Raw genomic sequence first — 15,641 nt, forward strand, 5'->3', positions numbered from 1 at the left:
GGTAGGATCCAAGTCACTTCCTAACTCACAAAACGAGATCCAGTAGGATCCAGTTCACTTTCCGGTCCACAAAACGAAATCCAGTAGGATCCAGGTCACTTCCAAATCTTAAAAACAAGATCCTGTAAGAATCAGATCACTTCCAGACTTAAAATATAAGTCCCAGTAGGATCCAGTTTACTTTCAGACCTAAAAACAAGATCCAGTAGGATCCATATAACATCCAGACCCTTAAAAACATGATCCAGTAGGATCCATTTCACTTTCAGACCTAAATAACAAGATCCAGTAAGATTTAAGTCACTTCAAACTTTGATCAGTAAACAATGTAAAAAAATCGAAAACATTGAAAAACACTGAAAAACAATGAATATTCGTGTTATTGTTTTTGTTGTTGTTGTTTATGAAAATGAAAAATTGTTAATTATAGCATATATGCGTTGATTTGAAACTTTTAAACGCCGTTTTTTATCGGCCGCCGTTTTAAAAAATAAACGGCCCGCCGTTTTTATCGCTCGCCGTTTTTATCGGCCGCCGTTTTTTACCGGCCGCCATTTTGAAAAAATAAACGGCTCGCCGTTTTTATCGGCCGCCGTTTTTTATCGGCCGCCGTTTTAAAAAAACAATCGGCCCGCCGTTTTTATCGCTCGCCGTTTTTGGCCGACCGATAAAATCAGGCCGTTTCACAACTCTGGGTTAGTGTTGTTTTTACTGATTAGGAGCGAAATTTGGAAAATATTTAAATTTAATTAATTTAATGAAATATTGAGTATTTAGTCAGTATACACATGTAAGAATAATCTAAATGAAATATTTAGCTAATTTTAGGCATATCAAGCATGAGGAATTTTACAAATTACTTGATTCTGAATTTAATGAATAATCCAGTAAAAATTATTGTCTTAGAGAACACTTGATATGCCTTAATTAACAATAGTTTAACATATAATTAGTTAACGATATTACCAAAGAGAGTTAAAAATTGCATTCACTTCATAAAAATATGCTGTTTTCAGCATAACAAGTTGTAATCGTTACAACTTCATATGATCGTTATTCAATTCAATGCTTTATTTGTTTTTAAATATACTTTAGTCAACCTAGTATGAATAGTGATGCTGAAAAATTGGCACAGCTAAGAAAAATATATGGACCTTCCGTTGAAAATTGGCTCTCAAAGAATAGACCTGAAAAGGATGAAAAAAAGTACATAAAATCTTATCAATTTCTGGATCGATTAAAATTAATTCATAACATCTTCCAGGTACGAGGCTTTCATGAAATTTCAACAAATGTTTTCAGGACAATTAAAACCATCAAAGAAATATAGAGTTGACAGTCTGGAAATGATATTGAAAAAGATTTTTCCAAAAGCTGATTACATTATTCTTAGTGACAGTGAAAGCGATGATAACAATTCAGATTCAAAGTTAAAAGAAATTGTTATAAAAAATGAAGCTACTATAAATGATGAGATTTCTAAATCTTTGCAACATGAAATTATAATTGTTGACTCTGTTGACAATGGCCCTTTGGAAGCTCTTGTAGGAAAGAAGACTGAAGAAGAAAGCTCTATTGTACAGACGAAAATGAAAGCTCGAAGACCATCGATTTGCATACCCTCCCTAGCTGAATATTCTATCAAAACACAAAAATTACCGCCGTCATCAGCATATGCAAAAAAATCGACTGCACATAAACCAGCGTTATCGATAAACTATAAAGAGGCTAAGCCGATTATTAAGACACCATATGATCCCAAAGAAGAGGCAATAAAGTTAAATAATATTAAGGAAAAGATATACTGCAAACAATTTCTAAAAATTGACGAAAAAAAGATATTAAAGGACGAGTGTATAAAGGAATCGAAAATTATTTCTTTAGCTGCAAGTTCATCAGAAACAAAATTTCCAAAGAAGTCACCATTCAAAATGAGAAAACGAGCACTATCTGTGAACTGTAAAGCTATCGAACTATCCGAAAGTGATGACGAGTTCATTAAAATTCCAATATTAAAGACATGTAGACCTATCAGGCGATCCTGGCGACAAGTTTAAACATTAAAAAGAAGTTTTATATAGTAATTAAAAATATTTAACTAAAAAATATATGTATAGATATAAACAACATAAAGCTTATCTATTAATATTTATCCGAGAAATTCTAAATATCAGCAGATTTCAAAATGATTGTTCTAAATAAACCAGAACTTCCCCTACATACTTAAATCTTTCCCTTGAACAAACCACTATTTCATATTCCTTCATTTGCCTTTATCTGCTGTTTATCAACATTGTAAGGAATGCGTAAAAATGCATAGCTGTGCACGTACACAACAAATGATAGGAACAAAGAATGGATAAATAACTAACTGGTTGTGACAGTTGGACATGTAATATTTAAAAACTTTGAGAGATCATCAAAGATCATCTTTGAGAGTAGTTACATCCAAAGTTTTGGTGAATTATCAATTCTAAAAGAATCGCAAATTGCCGATAGCAACAATGTAACTGATTTCCGAAAAGATAATAGAATTAAAACAAAATTGTGGGAAATAAATAAGAAGAAAAACCGCCGAGATTGTGGTTGAATTGAGAGCACTGATCACTGCCATTCCAGTTATAAGTGATTTTTCCGAGAGAATTTGGATATCAACATCCATCGTTCACAAATCAGAAATTCTCATGAGCAACGTTAAAAAAATCCATCACAGAAAACATCGAAATTTTATGTACGCGTAAGAATAAATGTCTTTAAATCGTCGTGAAAATTTTAGTCAGTCGTCTGCATTCGGAGTGATAAGTCGCTTAAAAAAGAAATTGTTTCCTTCAAATAGTGATTCTGAAATGTCTGAAAGTAAAGAAAGTGCAACAAATGGAAATCATTTCCATTGCGATACGTCGGTCAAATATAAGGCACTAGATATGCCTGAAACTTTACAATCAGATTTTGTGTATCCTGACATTCCATCAAAATGTACATGGGTTCAGGATAAGTCAAATCAGCCTGAAACACCTCATACTGTTCGTGCTTTGTAAGGACTTTTTCTACTTTCTTTAATGCCTAGTTTAAATATTATTGGTCAAAAATTAGTTTAAGTAATTTACATGCAATGATGTGATAAATATCGGGGAATGTGCTAACTCGTTAGGAACGAAAAGAGAAATAAGTTACATCAACAGAATGAAATATTATTTTACACAAAATTAAAAGAAAATCGGCTTCTACTTTATCGAGTCTTAAGTTTATATTTATACACATGTTTGCATTAAATGATAAAAAAGAAAAGTGAATGAAGACGCTTCTAGTTTTTCATTTTCCATTTGTAATTGAATTGATGCGTGGATAAAAATATGTGTATAAATAAAATGAAAATCTTTAATGGAAAAGTTTTTGTCGTTGCTGTCGATTGAATAATATTTTTATCTCGTATATTCGAATAGCCATGAACGTCCAAAGACAATTCCACATATCTTGGATGCTATTGGAATGACACCAATGGTTCGATTGAATCATATTCCTCAATCATTGGGAATTAAATGCAAAGTTTGTAAGTTTACATCTTTCAAAAGTTTGTAAGATTCTTAATTCTACTTCCAAAAAAATTAGATGCCAAATGTGAATTCTTAAATCCAGGAGGATCTGTAAAAGATAGAATAGGATACAGAATGGTTTTGGATGCTGAACATAAAGGATTATTAAAACCAAATTCTACAGTTATCGAGCCTACATCAGGAAACACTGGGATCGGTCTTGCAATGGCATGTGCTGTTCGTGGATACCGATGCATAATCGTTCTGCCTGAAAAGAATTCTGATGAAAAAGTAAATGTCTTGAAAGCTCTTGGTGCTGAAATTATTCGAACAAGAACAGAAGCTAGATTTGATGAACCTGATTCACTTGTGGCTGTTGCTCAACGTTTGCAGAAGGAAATTCCAAATTCCGTTATTTTAAATCAGTATACAAATTCTGGTAATCCATTAGCACATTATGACGGTACAGGTTCGGAAATTCTATATCAATTGGATAATAAAGTTGACATGGTTGTAATGGGTGCCGGTACAGGCGGAACAGTTACTGGTGTTGCTAGAAAGATTAAAGAAGAGTGCCCAAATTGTAAAATAGTTGCTATCGATCCAGAAGGTTCTATTCTCGCACAACCAGAATCATTGAATGTTTCGGACGTTGTGGTTTATGAAGTTGAGGGCATTGGCTATGATTTCATTCCAACTGTTCTCGATCGTAGTGTGGTTGATAAATGGATGAAGTCAAATGATAAAATGGCATTTCCAATGGCAAAGAGGCTGATTCGCGAAGAAGGCTTTTTATGCGGTGGATCAAGTGGTGCTGCAATGGCAGCTGCTATGTTAGCTGCAAAAGAATTAACTGAAGATCAAGTTTGTGTTGTGTTGTGTCCTGATAATATCCGTAATTATATGTCAAAATTCTTAGTTGACAATTGGATGGAAGCAAGGAATTTCAAGGAATCTGAAAATTCCTTCTGTCATGATTGGTGGAACAGCAAAATATCATGCATGATTTCTAATGAATCCCCAATCACAATTACTGACACTGCAACATGTCAAGAAGTTATTGATAAATTAAGAAGCATTCATTTAGATCAAGTCGCAATCACTGATACTCATGGAAATATTCAAGGAATGGCCACAGTCAACAATGTTATGTGCAAGATCCTCGATCGTTCAGTGGAACTTAATGATCCAATTTCAAAAGCTCTGTTCAAAAAGTTCATTAAAATTAAAATGGATACAAGTCTTGGAAAATTGTCAAGAATATTGGAAAAGGAACCATACGCAGTCGTTGTTCAAAAACGCGAGATCTGTAAGCTTAGTTTATTTATTTATTTAATTATTTACTGATCATTTCTTCCTGTAGATGACAACAGGGTGACCAAAAACATCGAAAGTGTCATCACTGTGCTAACTCAAAAGGACATGCTTAATTATTTGGCAAATAAAAAATTGATCAATGGCCATTAAGTATGAATCGGCTAGCGTGAATTGCTATCATCAGGAATAATAAAGGAAGTCTCTTTGTTGCCAATTCTTATTCTATAACTGCATACAGTCTTTCTGTAATTCTCTTTTATCTATTGAACACTTTTACTTCTATTAACTTTATACTCTAAATTGAATACTCTGACCTAGTAAGCATTAAGTCTCGCACGTAATATGAATAAAGCGGTAATTTAATACAAACATGATTATCCTTAATTTATTGAACTTGACATGTTATTCAAAATAATCCTGTTTTTACAGCATTATTAAATTACACTTGCATTATCTTAAAATTATAGGCTTCAATTTGAGTAATGAGTGTTTACCCAAAATTTAAAAGCAAATGAACTGTCAATCGAAAAACAATTTGTCTAATGCACATCCAAACATAGTCAATGTTCACGGAAAGATGGCGCCACATAACATGATCGAGATATTTGTATCTTTCTATTATTATGATCCAGACTTTCTGTAATTCAAGGTCCATTGGATATGATTGAACAAGTGATTATGTCTTTATAAATTTACTTTTTATTTAGTCCCATTTATAGTTTGTATAAAAACCCCAAATAATAAAACATTGAATGAGTGATAAAGGAATTAAAATTAGGACGAACCGTGTCTCGCACGAAAAAGTCTATCCAGTGCAAAAAACTTAACACTACACACCTTTATAATTTTTTTGGAATTGCTTTTAACTTATAATAAAAAAAATCAATAACCATCACTGATAAAAGCATAATCTGCAGTATAATAAGACTTGTATTGATTTACAATTTGGCTTCTGTCTTCAACAATGGTCCGAGTTTTTGGGCCAGCATGATGTTGCCTTGGATCTTGAGTTTACCTTTCATGAAGGCTTGTTGTGGATTAAGTTTACCAAGAGCGATTTCAACGAAGTCAGCATCAGAAACTGTGATTGTTGTGTCAGCCTTTCCTGATGGTGCCCCTTCTGATATTACGGCATTCTTAAGATCCAATGCTAAAATAAAAATAATTAAAGCCATTAATATCACAGATTTATCAATGAATTAAATCATAATAAGCTCGTCATAACTCTAAGCTCTTCTCATTAAGTCCGTACTAACACTTTGAAAAACAATTAGCCATGAGCTTTTGAGTAAATTATTTTTTGAAATAGAGTGTATAGATTTGCATGATAATTTAAACAACCTTTGGACTTCCCCCGAAAAATGATTTGGCGATAAATTTAAACTATTGAACTTTACTTACTCCATTCCTTAGCAACTTTTCCATCCTTTGTGATCTTGTAAAGGAAAACTCCATTGACGGATTTTGCTTTTGCCGGATCTCCAGCTACTCGTTCCTTAATTGCTTGGAAAATTGCATCTGTTTGAAGTTCTGCCATGTTCGTTGATACTGACTGAGGAATGTTTTCTGATGTTGATTTTATAACGTTTAATAAGTCCACATAAGCACCTGTGATACGGATAAGAAATAAATTTTTTTTATCGCTTTGATAAACTTCTAGTGAGAACGAAGTTCGTGCCTCTTTTTCCGATCGATAAATGTGAAAGTGTCAATTCATAAACCGTCAAGCGGTTCCAAAATAAAATAAATTTTTTTCGGCCGTTAAACTTATTTATATACTTACCCGAAATTACTTCGACATTGGAATCGGCAATAAGTGTTCTGAAATAAATGCGATTTCCTTCTTGCCACATTTCAACCTTCAACGAGTCACCTGGATAAACGGGCTTTGTGAAACGAACTTTGATTGCTTTGAATAAAGATGGATCATTATTAGCATATTGCTTCAATATTGCACGAACAGATAATCCAAATGAAAGGAGACCATGCATGATTGGCTTAGAAAATCCTCCAAGAGCAGCAAATGATGGATCCATGTGCATTGGATTAAGATCTGGTCAAGAAATAAATTAAATTATATTTATGTATATAAGCACATAAGTAACAAGTATGAACCTCCAGAAAGACGATATAAAGCAGATTGATCAATGTTGGTCTTCAACACTGCTGTTGCATCAGGCGAACGTTTTGGAGCATTTTGGATTTGAATTACTCTTTCTGGTTGTCCCTTTACAGTATTATTAGATTTTCCACCGACCAAAAATGTAGATGATTGAGCTCGAATAACCAGATTTCCACTTTCATCGAATGAGTTACCTATAAGGATTACGTAACAAGCATTGAGCTACATACAGCATACAAAATAAAATATTCATGAGCATATTACTTTCAGTTGTAATTACAGCGCCTGCTTTCTTCTGTTGAACATCAATGACTGAAGATTTCGTGGTTAAAGAACCTTCAGTTGTCATTGGACTAACAAGTTCTAGATATTGTTCACCATGGAGTACCTATAATGTGCAATTATCATATAAAATTCCTTTATCTTATCAGAAAATAAAATAATTCTCACTCTTGAAAGATCAAATGACTCTACAACTGATGTGGTCATACTTGATGACATTAACATGACCATAGATGGAATGACTGCATATGAAGGAAAGACTGAAAAGTCTGGGTGATTTTCATAAAGGAATTTCAAGTTATCTGAATCTTCTGTTGAGATGCCAATTCCCAAATTATATAGAATAACATCCTTAAAGTTATAGCTGTAGACATCTTCAAATTCATTTGCGTCTGATGGATTCTTCAGCTTCTGTAAATAACCGATGTACTCAGCACTAACTTCAACATTTGAATTGTAATGTTTAGCCTTGCTCATGTCAGTAATCTTATTCCATTTAGCTCTGACAGCTTCTGGTGTTGGAATTTCAGCAATTGAATCACGAATGAGGCTACCAGCTCCTCTTACATAGTGATACTTTGTAGCAAATCCACATGAGCTCTCAATAATTTGACCTGTTTCTTGGGTGTCCTCATGACAGAGGTAGACAACAACTGGTGCGATCAATTCAGGCTTCATTTCATCAAAAACTTCATCTGGTAAAATTCCTTTGGTCATTCTTGATGCTGCTGTTGGACAAATTGTATTACAGCGAATATCATATTTAGCACCTTCAATAGCAAGTGTATTCATTAATCCAACAAGACCTAATTTTGCTGCTGAATAATTTGCTTGACCGAAATTTCCATAAAGCCCAGAAGTACTGGTTGTCATTATAATTCTGCCGAACTTTTGTTTCTTAAAATATGGCCAAGCTGCTCTTGTGGTTGCAAAACTTCCCTTCAAATGGACATCCTGAATTTTATCCCAGTCATCGTCAGTAATATTTACAATTGATTTGTCACGAAGAATTCCAGCATTATTAACAAGGATATCGATACGTCCATAATTTTTGATTGCTGTTTCAATAATTTTGTGTCCATCGGTAACACTATTATAATCAGCAACAGCGGTTCCACCAGCTTTTTTAATCTCATCAACGACCAAGTCTGCAGCATTTGTGGATTTTCCTTCACCGGTCCAACTGCCACCTAAGTCATTAACAACGACCTTCGCACCTCTTGAGCCGAATAATAAGGCATACTGTCTTCCCAATCCAGCCCCGCTTCCGGTTACAACCACTACTCGGTTATCAAATCTTAGAGCCATATTTACTGGAATGCTGTGGATTCAAAAATATTACAATAGAATTTTTAAATGTAATAAGTTCAAAGTGCAAATTAATAAAGGTGATTACATTCGTTATCAAAACAAGATTAATGACAAAAATAGCAATGCTGATAACTGTTTCTTAAAATAATAATTTGTCTATGCTAATTAAAATTTATCTACACGAAATAATTAATTATATTAAATCTAGTTCCAAAATAACTATCGAATAAAATCCAGATTACTGGAACTGTCAAAAAAGTAATTTATTGACCCTCACCTTTTGCTTTGAAATTCGGAACTAAAATAAACTAAGTGAATGTGTACGAAGAGAAATTATTTCTTTAAGACTTAAGTATATGAAGCAACAACAACAATAACAAAACAGTACTTTGATCTGTCAAGACAAACAGTCTAACATACATGTATACCCTGCATGCCGTCGAAAATTTAAATCGTACGTTATGCCTTACAAAAGTCAAAAAAATGTACAAGGAATTATTTTCTAAGTGGATTAATCGAGTCGTTTTATATCCATCGCATAATTATTTATTGATCATATCATAAATCCTTACATTTTTCATTTGATACAAATTAATTATTGATGGCAATGTAACAGTTTAATGTTTGTGGGAGGAATATCAAAGGAAAAATTTAAGGATTAAAGATTTATTAGAGGAATTCAGAGAAATTTCACCAGCGACATTTTCCTCTTTAACTATTTTTGGTGGCGCATTCATTTATTATCGCTTGTTTTAAGGAAAAAGAATATTATTTTGTGTTATTTAACCATGATCGAAGAATATAGTTGCTACATATCGAAATAAAAATTGCTGAATTTAACTCAAAGCAGCAGCACCAGAAATAATTTCAATCAATTCTCTGGTAATGACAGCTTGACGTGTTCTGTTGAATGTTAATGTAAGTTTATCAATCATTTCACCGGCATTCTTTGATGCATTGTCCATAGCTGTCATTCTTGAAGATTGTTCAGCACATGCACCTTCCTTCATTGCGAAGAATAACATTGAAGCCAAAGAGAATTCCAAATAATTTTGGATAACATCGGAATCTAATGAATCATAAACTGAAAGCTTGGCTGCTGATTCAACAGATTTCAAGCTGAACACTGGCAAGTCAGATACTGCATATGAAACGACAGTCTTGAAACGGTTGTAGAAAATTTTTCCATCGGTGAATTCGTATTCAAGATTCATCACTTCGTTTGCCAATTTTGATGCATCTAAAAATTGTGGTGCCAATCGTCCGACCTAAAAATAATGTCATTCGTAAATTAAGCTTTTGTGGATAAAAATGAAGAAGTAACTTACTTCACCAGCAACCATTAAGATATTTTTGCTGTACAAACGTTGAAGAATAGCACGACTCTTGTCTCCGACGCAGATAACTTTAATGTTTGGGTCGGCAGCTAATTCATTACGAATGTGACGGCAGATACCGCTGTGAATGGCACCGCAAAGACCTGAAATTTATAATATTATTAAATAATATGTTATAAGCATAGAACTATAAAAATTTACCTCTGTCGGAGCTCATTGCAATGTACAATTTCTTGGATTCTTCTGCCTTTTCTGGAACAGCAACTTCAGCTTTTTCGTAGAATTGTTTGCTACCTTCACCGTATGGTCTGGCTTGCTTCAATTCACGTTCAGCACGAGCGTATTTAGCAGCTGACACCATCTTCATGGATTGAGTAATTTTCTGGATGTTCTTAACAGACTTTAAACGCATAGAAATTGATTTCAATGTTGCCATTCCACGCTGTTGTTGGGTGGCGGCCAACATGTTTCCAGCGGTTGGCAAAATCGAAGTCGCTGCTCTCTGCATCATCTTTGCCTACAATAAGATAATTAAAAAATCCTTTTAATGTTTTTGCAATTTTCTAGTACTTGTGATTTTTGTGCACTAATACAATCAAAAATGTTAGATCATCACTTTGAAAATTTTTCCGATACTGGATTTTCGCGAATTTTTACATGCTATCACTAACTTTAAAATAGATATTCTTCAAGAATATACTTTAATTAATCTAAAATGATGTAAATTATTTAAAAAATAATTGAATGTGTTGCGTAAAACGAGACTCGGTTGAACTATTGATAAGTTCTCAGATTTAAAGTTGTTTTTCACCTTAAACTATTGATAATTTAATTTCTTTTATATCACTTAAGTACTATCAATGATCTGATCTTATAATAATTTCGATTAAGCTATTAGAATATGTTATAATTAATTAAATACCTTCTCAATGTGAATTTTTCAAGAATCGAGACAAGATGGTTAGTTTATCACCCCTCAAAGGGACTTGTCAGATTATTTACGAATTTAAAAATTTAAAATCCGTTACGTTTTGAAAAACACTTAATATAAAAAACTTAATTTAACTTGAATATCGATATCAAAATGACTTAATTTGTAATGTTTCATGTCAGATTTAGATGAATTAACTAATTTAACCTTAAATAAATTTAAATTACTTAATCTAGTCAATTAAAATTATTAAAACACATATTGCAATTTTGCTGTAAAATAAGATTAATTAATTTTATTATTTTTTTAAGGAATTTTACCTTTTTTTAAGGACCTTCCTTGATTATTTTCTTTTTTCTTAATAACGTTATAAAATGTATCGCAATTTTTTGTTTTTTATTATTCATCAATCGTATTGAATGAAAATAATAAACATGCTAAATAGTAATCCCATTCATACCTAAATTACAGCCTTAACATTAAAATGAATATAGAAGAATTAATAAAATAATATCGACAAAAGGGCAGACACAATGGTCGCCATTATTTGTCTTCTAAGTTTAAAAAGCACTATATTTATGGAATATTTCAATGACCATATTAAGCTATGGTCCATAAGAACATATCCATAAAACAGTGCACCCATGTGTTGTCTAGTATCATTCAGTAACTAAATATCCTTATAATCAATATTATATATTTTTATACAAGAATTTAAAACGAAGCTTGGCTTAGTGTAATTTTGGTTAATGGTTCCTAAAAATATATCAACTCCTTAATGCACAAAGATTTTTGTAACATTTTTAATTTTACAATTGCAGATTGGACAGCTTTTTCTCTTCTTCCAGACTTTTAAAGCACACTTGTAGCAACAGCACAAATGAAGACAATTATTGTGAACAAAGACGCCATTTTTTGGATTTATCATACAAAAGCGGCATATTCCTAAATTACTATCATTAATATCAGCTGTTAAGTCTTCAGATGACTGAACTAAATCAGATGTTACTGGACGTATGCTTGAGCATTCTTTCATCTTATCTTGACGTTCTTTCGTGTATTCTTCGACACGTGTAAGAATTTCTTCACTATCAGATTCCTCATCAGAATCTTGTTGGATTAAAGTTGATGCTTGACTTGCAACAAAGTCAATTTGTGAATCAGTGCTTTTTGATGATACATTTGAAGACGTTCTCGCAAGATATCCTTCATCAATAGGAGATGATGAGAATTCTTGACTTGATTCTTGACATGAGCTCATTCCGGAATCTTTCCAGTCTAATTTATTCGGAGGTAAACGCTGTCTAACACATTTCAATTCTTGTCTATACACGTTCTGTATTATCTTATTTTCTAACTTATATTCTACATATGAATTATCATCACGACTAGATTCAAGCTTAATATTTAAACTTGTACTTGGATAACTTGAAACTTTAGCAATCTCAATAGACTCTGTTGGCGAGACCTTGATTTTCGTTAACACATCACTACTTTTATATGCAACAATCTCGCCATCATCTCCACAATCATCAGAACTTGTCTGATTACAACTTAATTCACCCGCACTATTAGCATGTTTACTATTCTCATTACTATGCTTATCTTTTATAATTGATTGATTACCATTTTTAATGCAGGATGAATTGGTTGATGGTGAGGCTGATTCATCTCGAGTTATGAATTTTTTCTTCACAGGACTATCGAATTCTGAATCGCTATCGATCTCAGTTGTTGAATAATCTTGACTTGGTTGAGCCATTTTCCTTTTCCGATTTGGAGTAGTTCTTGTTTTTCGTAATTTCTTGGGCCTTGGCGGGAATAAACTTTTACGTACCTGGAAGTAGATGAAAAGAAAAAAAAAATTTTTTAGACGATTTACAACTCAAGTTGAATCGAATTGGTACATAACAAAAATATCATGAGTCATACGTCATGTGTAAAAAAAGAAAGAAGGAAAATAATTTTTTAACCTCACAGAACAAAGAAGAATAAAGAAAAATTTAAAAGTCCAATCTCTTTAATGGTTTGTTTTGATGATTCTAGGGAGGTTTTTCCATTAGAATTATAAGAAAAACGTTTATCCTTGACGTGGATCTAATTTTTATGCAGCACCAATCCAGATCCGTAATGTAACGGAATGTTATGAAATTCACAAACTATGCTCAGTTCAGGTAAATATTTTATTTTAAAATTCAGCCTTTTTTATGTGATTGAAACTTTAAATTTGTTTTTATCAGTAATTTAGTCTAATTTATTTATTCCAAAATATTATTGATGCACGTAAATATAATTGTGAGTCTAATCCCTTCGATCACTTAAATTCAAATGTTCAGAAATCACACAAAAATAAAATTATGATAATGTTATGAATGTTATGTGAGATGAAAAGAAAGAGCAACAAGTTCTTCTTTATTTTTGTGTCATGCTCTCGCGGTTGAATTGAAAAACATTATGTGTTTTTATGGTCGCTATAATGGTATTTCCGCTTCTCCTATTTATGGTAGTTTCTTCGCGAATTCTGTTTTCGCACATGAACCGAAGATATAAACACGAGGACTACAACAAACACTATCTTATATTTTTATTTTTCCCACTCAATAAATAAACATTTTTTTGAGAATTCAGCGATTTAGGAGAAATCTTTATACCAATATGAATATGGCTATCATCATGGTGAGACTAATTTTCATGTTCAGTTTTTAATCAACCACAGAACTGATAAGATGCGTTTGTAAATTTTGTCATGTTTTTTTCTTAAAATTACAGATATCTTTGGAATTATAAGGTAAATCTTAAGCTTTTTAAAATTGTTGATTATAAAATTATACAAATAAACTGTACATAAATATTGGTAATGAATAATACATGGAACAAAAATGAAAATGAATGAATATACTTGACTATGACGTCACGAATGAAACAAGAGAATATCTCAAACACGTTTCAACATGTTTTGCACTCAATGACTTTCTGTTGGAATTTCATTGATACATAAAGAGAAATATTTTTATATATAGCACACATATTAATATTTTATTATTTATTTTGTTTAAAACTTACCTGATAACATTTTTCGCAATATCTATATAGTGGATTATTCTGTCTGTTGTTGCACTTGACGCACTTCCAATAGTCTGCTTGTCCCAATTCAAGGTCAATCGATCCGTCGGTATCATCTTCGGTATCGGCAAGAATGAATTCATCCGAATCGTCATCATCTAATAGCTGACCATTCACTAATGCATTGAATTCATAGAAAGCTGTAGTGGCAGCTTCAAGTGTAAATTCCTGTGAAATGAATATTTTTTTGGTGCTATTTTTTGATCCATATGCTACACGGTGACAACTCACATCTGTTCCACTGGATATACTTGAATTATCACTATTATCCTCATCACTTGAACTTGCTACCTCATACTCAACATCTAAGACTGCATATCCCTCAGTTTTTGATGATGTATCTGAAAAATCGTCATCGGTGCTATCCTTACACACATCTATTGAATTGAAAAGAAAGAATAATACATAAAAGAATTAGAAGAATTTCCCGTTTTGAAATATTTAGGATTCTTTTTATTATTCCTCGTAGCATGCATGACATACATGTCTTGAACCAAAAATCAATGTAAAAAGGAATAAAAAGAAGGAATCCAGTAACAAATACAATCATACATTGTTGATTATCTTCAAGGAGGGATGAAAGTTTTGTAACTGAAAGATATCACTGAATTTTTCACTTAAAAGTTCATTAGCAAGTAGCTGACTTGTTAATAAAAATAAAAAGAAGGAATAATGAATATATTAAACAGACGGGTGTCGTATGAGCATGTTCAGACAAGATTTTGAACCGTATGTTGACGGAAACTCCAATATGAATCAGAAAGAAAGGTATTACAATGTCACTACACAATTTTGCGCGTAAAATGCGTAAGAGCATGCAAATAAAATGCGACGGATATTTTGAAGATATTCTTTTTGGAGATTGGAAATTTCCATTATCTGGATTAGGAACGCGTGAAAAGAGCACTTAATTAATTAATAATACTTGCCTGTTTCCTGATTGTGAAAAGAATCATAAGAACTTTCATCATTATACATGTCCAGACTTTGACGAAGCGGACTTTCAGGTGCTAATTTAACAAAATATGAAAACCTAGAATGAATATTGGATGATTCTCCGACGTTATTCCATTTTCCATTTTTTTGATGTTGCTGTTTCTTCAAATCTGAAATTCACGATTAACGTGGTAGAAATAAATATGCGATGTTTAACAAAATTTCACGATACATTTTCACTATCACACTTTATGTATTTCAATTTAATAATATTTGATTTTAGTACCTTGTACACTAGAAAAATTCATTACGACTTATTTGATATTTTATTTACAGTCTTTCTTGCTCAAAATGCTAAAAATATTTTAATCAACTATTTTCATAAAAACTCTTTTATAATATTTCTAGTACAATTCTTTTACATCTTGCGTTTAAATTTTTTTCTCTCGTTAAAAATGGTTTACACTGCGGGAGCTTCCAAATTCCCCTGATGCTGATTTACCCATCTGTCATTTGCCCACTAGTCAACTGCACACTGTACTATAAACTTTTTATTTTGATATTTCTTGATTACAGACTTCAATTTTAATTATATTTTATTATTTCAATGCTTATGTGATTGATATTAAAGTGATATTTATTTAATTTAATTTCATACTTCAAGAAATCATCGAAATTACCGGTAGATCATTATAGTAGTGAGGAGATGGTGAGTGGGGAATATTGGTGGGCAGTTTTATAACAGGTTT

At 32.2% G+C, this 15,641-nt stretch overlaps 4 protein-coding genes and 1 long non-coding RNA gene across 5 annotated transcripts; 2 read left to right on the plus strand and 3 right to left on the minus strand.

Moving 5' to 3' along the window:
- The first annotated feature begins 2,732 nt into the window (after window positions 1-2,732).
- On the plus strand, window positions 2,733-5,224 carry LOC139087757 (cystathionine beta-synthase-like). The gene is made up of 4 exons (XM_070636662.1): window positions 2,733-3,034; window positions 3,444-3,550; window positions 3,610-4,842; window positions 4,897-5,224. The coding sequence occupies exons 1-4, from the start codon at window positions 2,748-2,750 to the stop codon at window positions 4,998-5,000; spliced, it is 1,731 nt and encodes a 576-aa protein (XP_070492763.1). The 5' UTR covers window positions 2,733-2,747; the 3' UTR covers window positions 5,001-5,224.
- Window positions 5,225-5,526: 302 nt separating this feature from the next.
- Window positions 5,527-8,973, minus strand: LOC139087756 (peroxisomal multifunctional enzyme type 2-like). Its single transcript, XM_070636661.1, has 7 exons — window positions 8,843-8,973; window positions 7,423-8,575; window positions 7,237-7,360; window positions 6,966-7,166; window positions 6,634-6,903; window positions 6,252-6,458; window positions 5,527-6,000 (listed from the first exon to the last, which is right to left on the minus strand). The coding sequence occupies exons 2-7, from the start codon at window positions 8,560-8,562 to the stop codon at window positions 5,789-5,791; spliced, it is 2,154 nt and encodes a 717-aa protein (XP_070492762.1). The 5' UTR covers window positions 8,563-8,575; window positions 8,843-8,973; the 3' UTR covers window positions 5,527-5,788.
- An 87-nt stretch (window positions 8,974-9,060) lies between these two features.
- On the minus strand, window positions 9,061-10,938 carry ATPsyngamma (ATP synthase, gamma subunit). Its single transcript, XM_070636667.1, has 4 exons — window positions 10,825-10,938; window positions 10,104-10,419; window positions 9,894-10,045; window positions 9,061-9,833 (listed from the first exon to the last, which is right to left on the minus strand). Exons 2-4 carry the CDS (start codon window positions 10,411-10,413, stop codon window positions 9,402-9,404), a joined length of 894 nt encoding a protein of 297 aa, XP_070492768.1. The 5' UTR covers window positions 10,414-10,419; window positions 10,825-10,938; the 3' UTR covers window positions 9,061-9,401.
- Window positions 10,939-11,123: 185 nt separating this feature from the next.
- Window positions 11,124-15,318, minus strand: LOC139087759 (dentin sialophosphoprotein-like). The gene is made up of 5 exons (XM_070636663.1): window positions 15,179-15,318; window positions 14,886-15,062; window positions 14,188-14,333; window positions 13,897-14,124; window positions 11,124-12,670 (listed from the first exon to the last, which is right to left on the minus strand). Exons 1-5 carry the CDS (start codon window positions 15,198-15,200, stop codon window positions 11,609-11,611), a joined length of 1,635 nt encoding a protein of 544 aa, XP_070492764.1. The 5' UTR covers window positions 15,201-15,318; the 3' UTR covers window positions 11,124-11,608.
- On the plus strand, window positions 13,545-15,113 carry LOC139087763 (uncharacterized). Its single transcript, XR_011544159.1, has 2 exons — window positions 13,545-13,621; window positions 13,927-15,113. It is a non-coding gene; the product is annotated as an uncharacterized lncRNA (long non-coding RNA).
- Window positions 15,319-15,641: the final 323 nt, after the last annotated feature.

Source organism: Chironomus tepperi, unplaced genomic scaffold (assembly GCF_022539635.2).
Source record: "Chironomus tepperi strain 1889 unplaced genomic scaffold, CSIRO-AGI_Ctep_v1 contig_137, whole genome shotgun sequence".
NCBI lineage: Eukaryota > Metazoa > Arthropoda > Insecta > Diptera > Chironomidae > Chironomus > Chironomus tepperi.

Bases quoted from the DNA above. Each gene is read 5' to 3' on its own strand.
- LOC139087757 (XM_070636662.1), top strand. From the start codon at position 2,748: ATGTCTTTAAATCGTCGTGAAAATTTTAGTCAGTCGTCTGCATTCGGA. The intron at 3,035-3,443 runs GTAAGGACTTTT...ATATTCGAATAG, and splicing joins CCTCATACTGTTCGTGCTTT to CCATGAACGTCCAAAGACAA. The intron at 4,843-4,896 runs GTAAGCTTAGTT...TTCTTCCTGTAG, and splicing joins TGTTCAAAAACGCGAGATCT to ATGACAACAGGGTGACCAAA.
- LOC139087759 (XM_070636663.1), bottom strand. From the start codon at position 15,200: ATGAATTTTTCTAGTGTACAAG. The intron at 14,334-14,885 runs GCAAGTATTATT...TCAATTCAATAG, and splicing joins TTTTCACAATCAGGAAACAG to ATGTGTGTAAGGATAGCACC. The intron at 14,125-14,187 runs GTGAGTTGTCAC...TTCATTTCACAG, and splicing joins GTATATCCAGTGGAACAGAT to GAATTTACACTTGAAGCTGC.
- LOC139087756 (XM_070636661.1), bottom strand. From the start codon at position 8,562: ATGGCTCTAAGATTTGATAACCGAGTAGTGGTTGTAACCGGAAGCGGG. The intron at 7,361-7,422 runs GTGAGAATTATT...TGCACATTATAG, and splicing joins AGTCATTTGATCTTTCAAGA to GTACTCCATGGTGAACAATA. The intron at 6,459-6,633 runs GTAAGTATATAA...TCCGTATCACAG, and splicing joins CAATGTCGAAGTAATTTCGG to GTGCTTATGTGGACTTATTA.
- ATPsyngamma (XM_070636667.1), bottom strand. From the start codon at position 10,413: ATGATGCAGAGAGCAGCGACTTCGATTTTGCCAACCGCTGGAAACATG. The intron at 10,046-10,103 runs GTAAATTTTTAT...TATAAATTTCAG, and splicing joins TGCAATGAGCTCCGACAGAG to GTCTTTGCGGTGCCATTCAC. The intron at 9,834-9,893 runs GTAAGTTACTTC...CATTATTTTTAG, and splicing joins TCTTAATGGTTGCTGGTGAA to GTCGGACGATTGGCACCACA.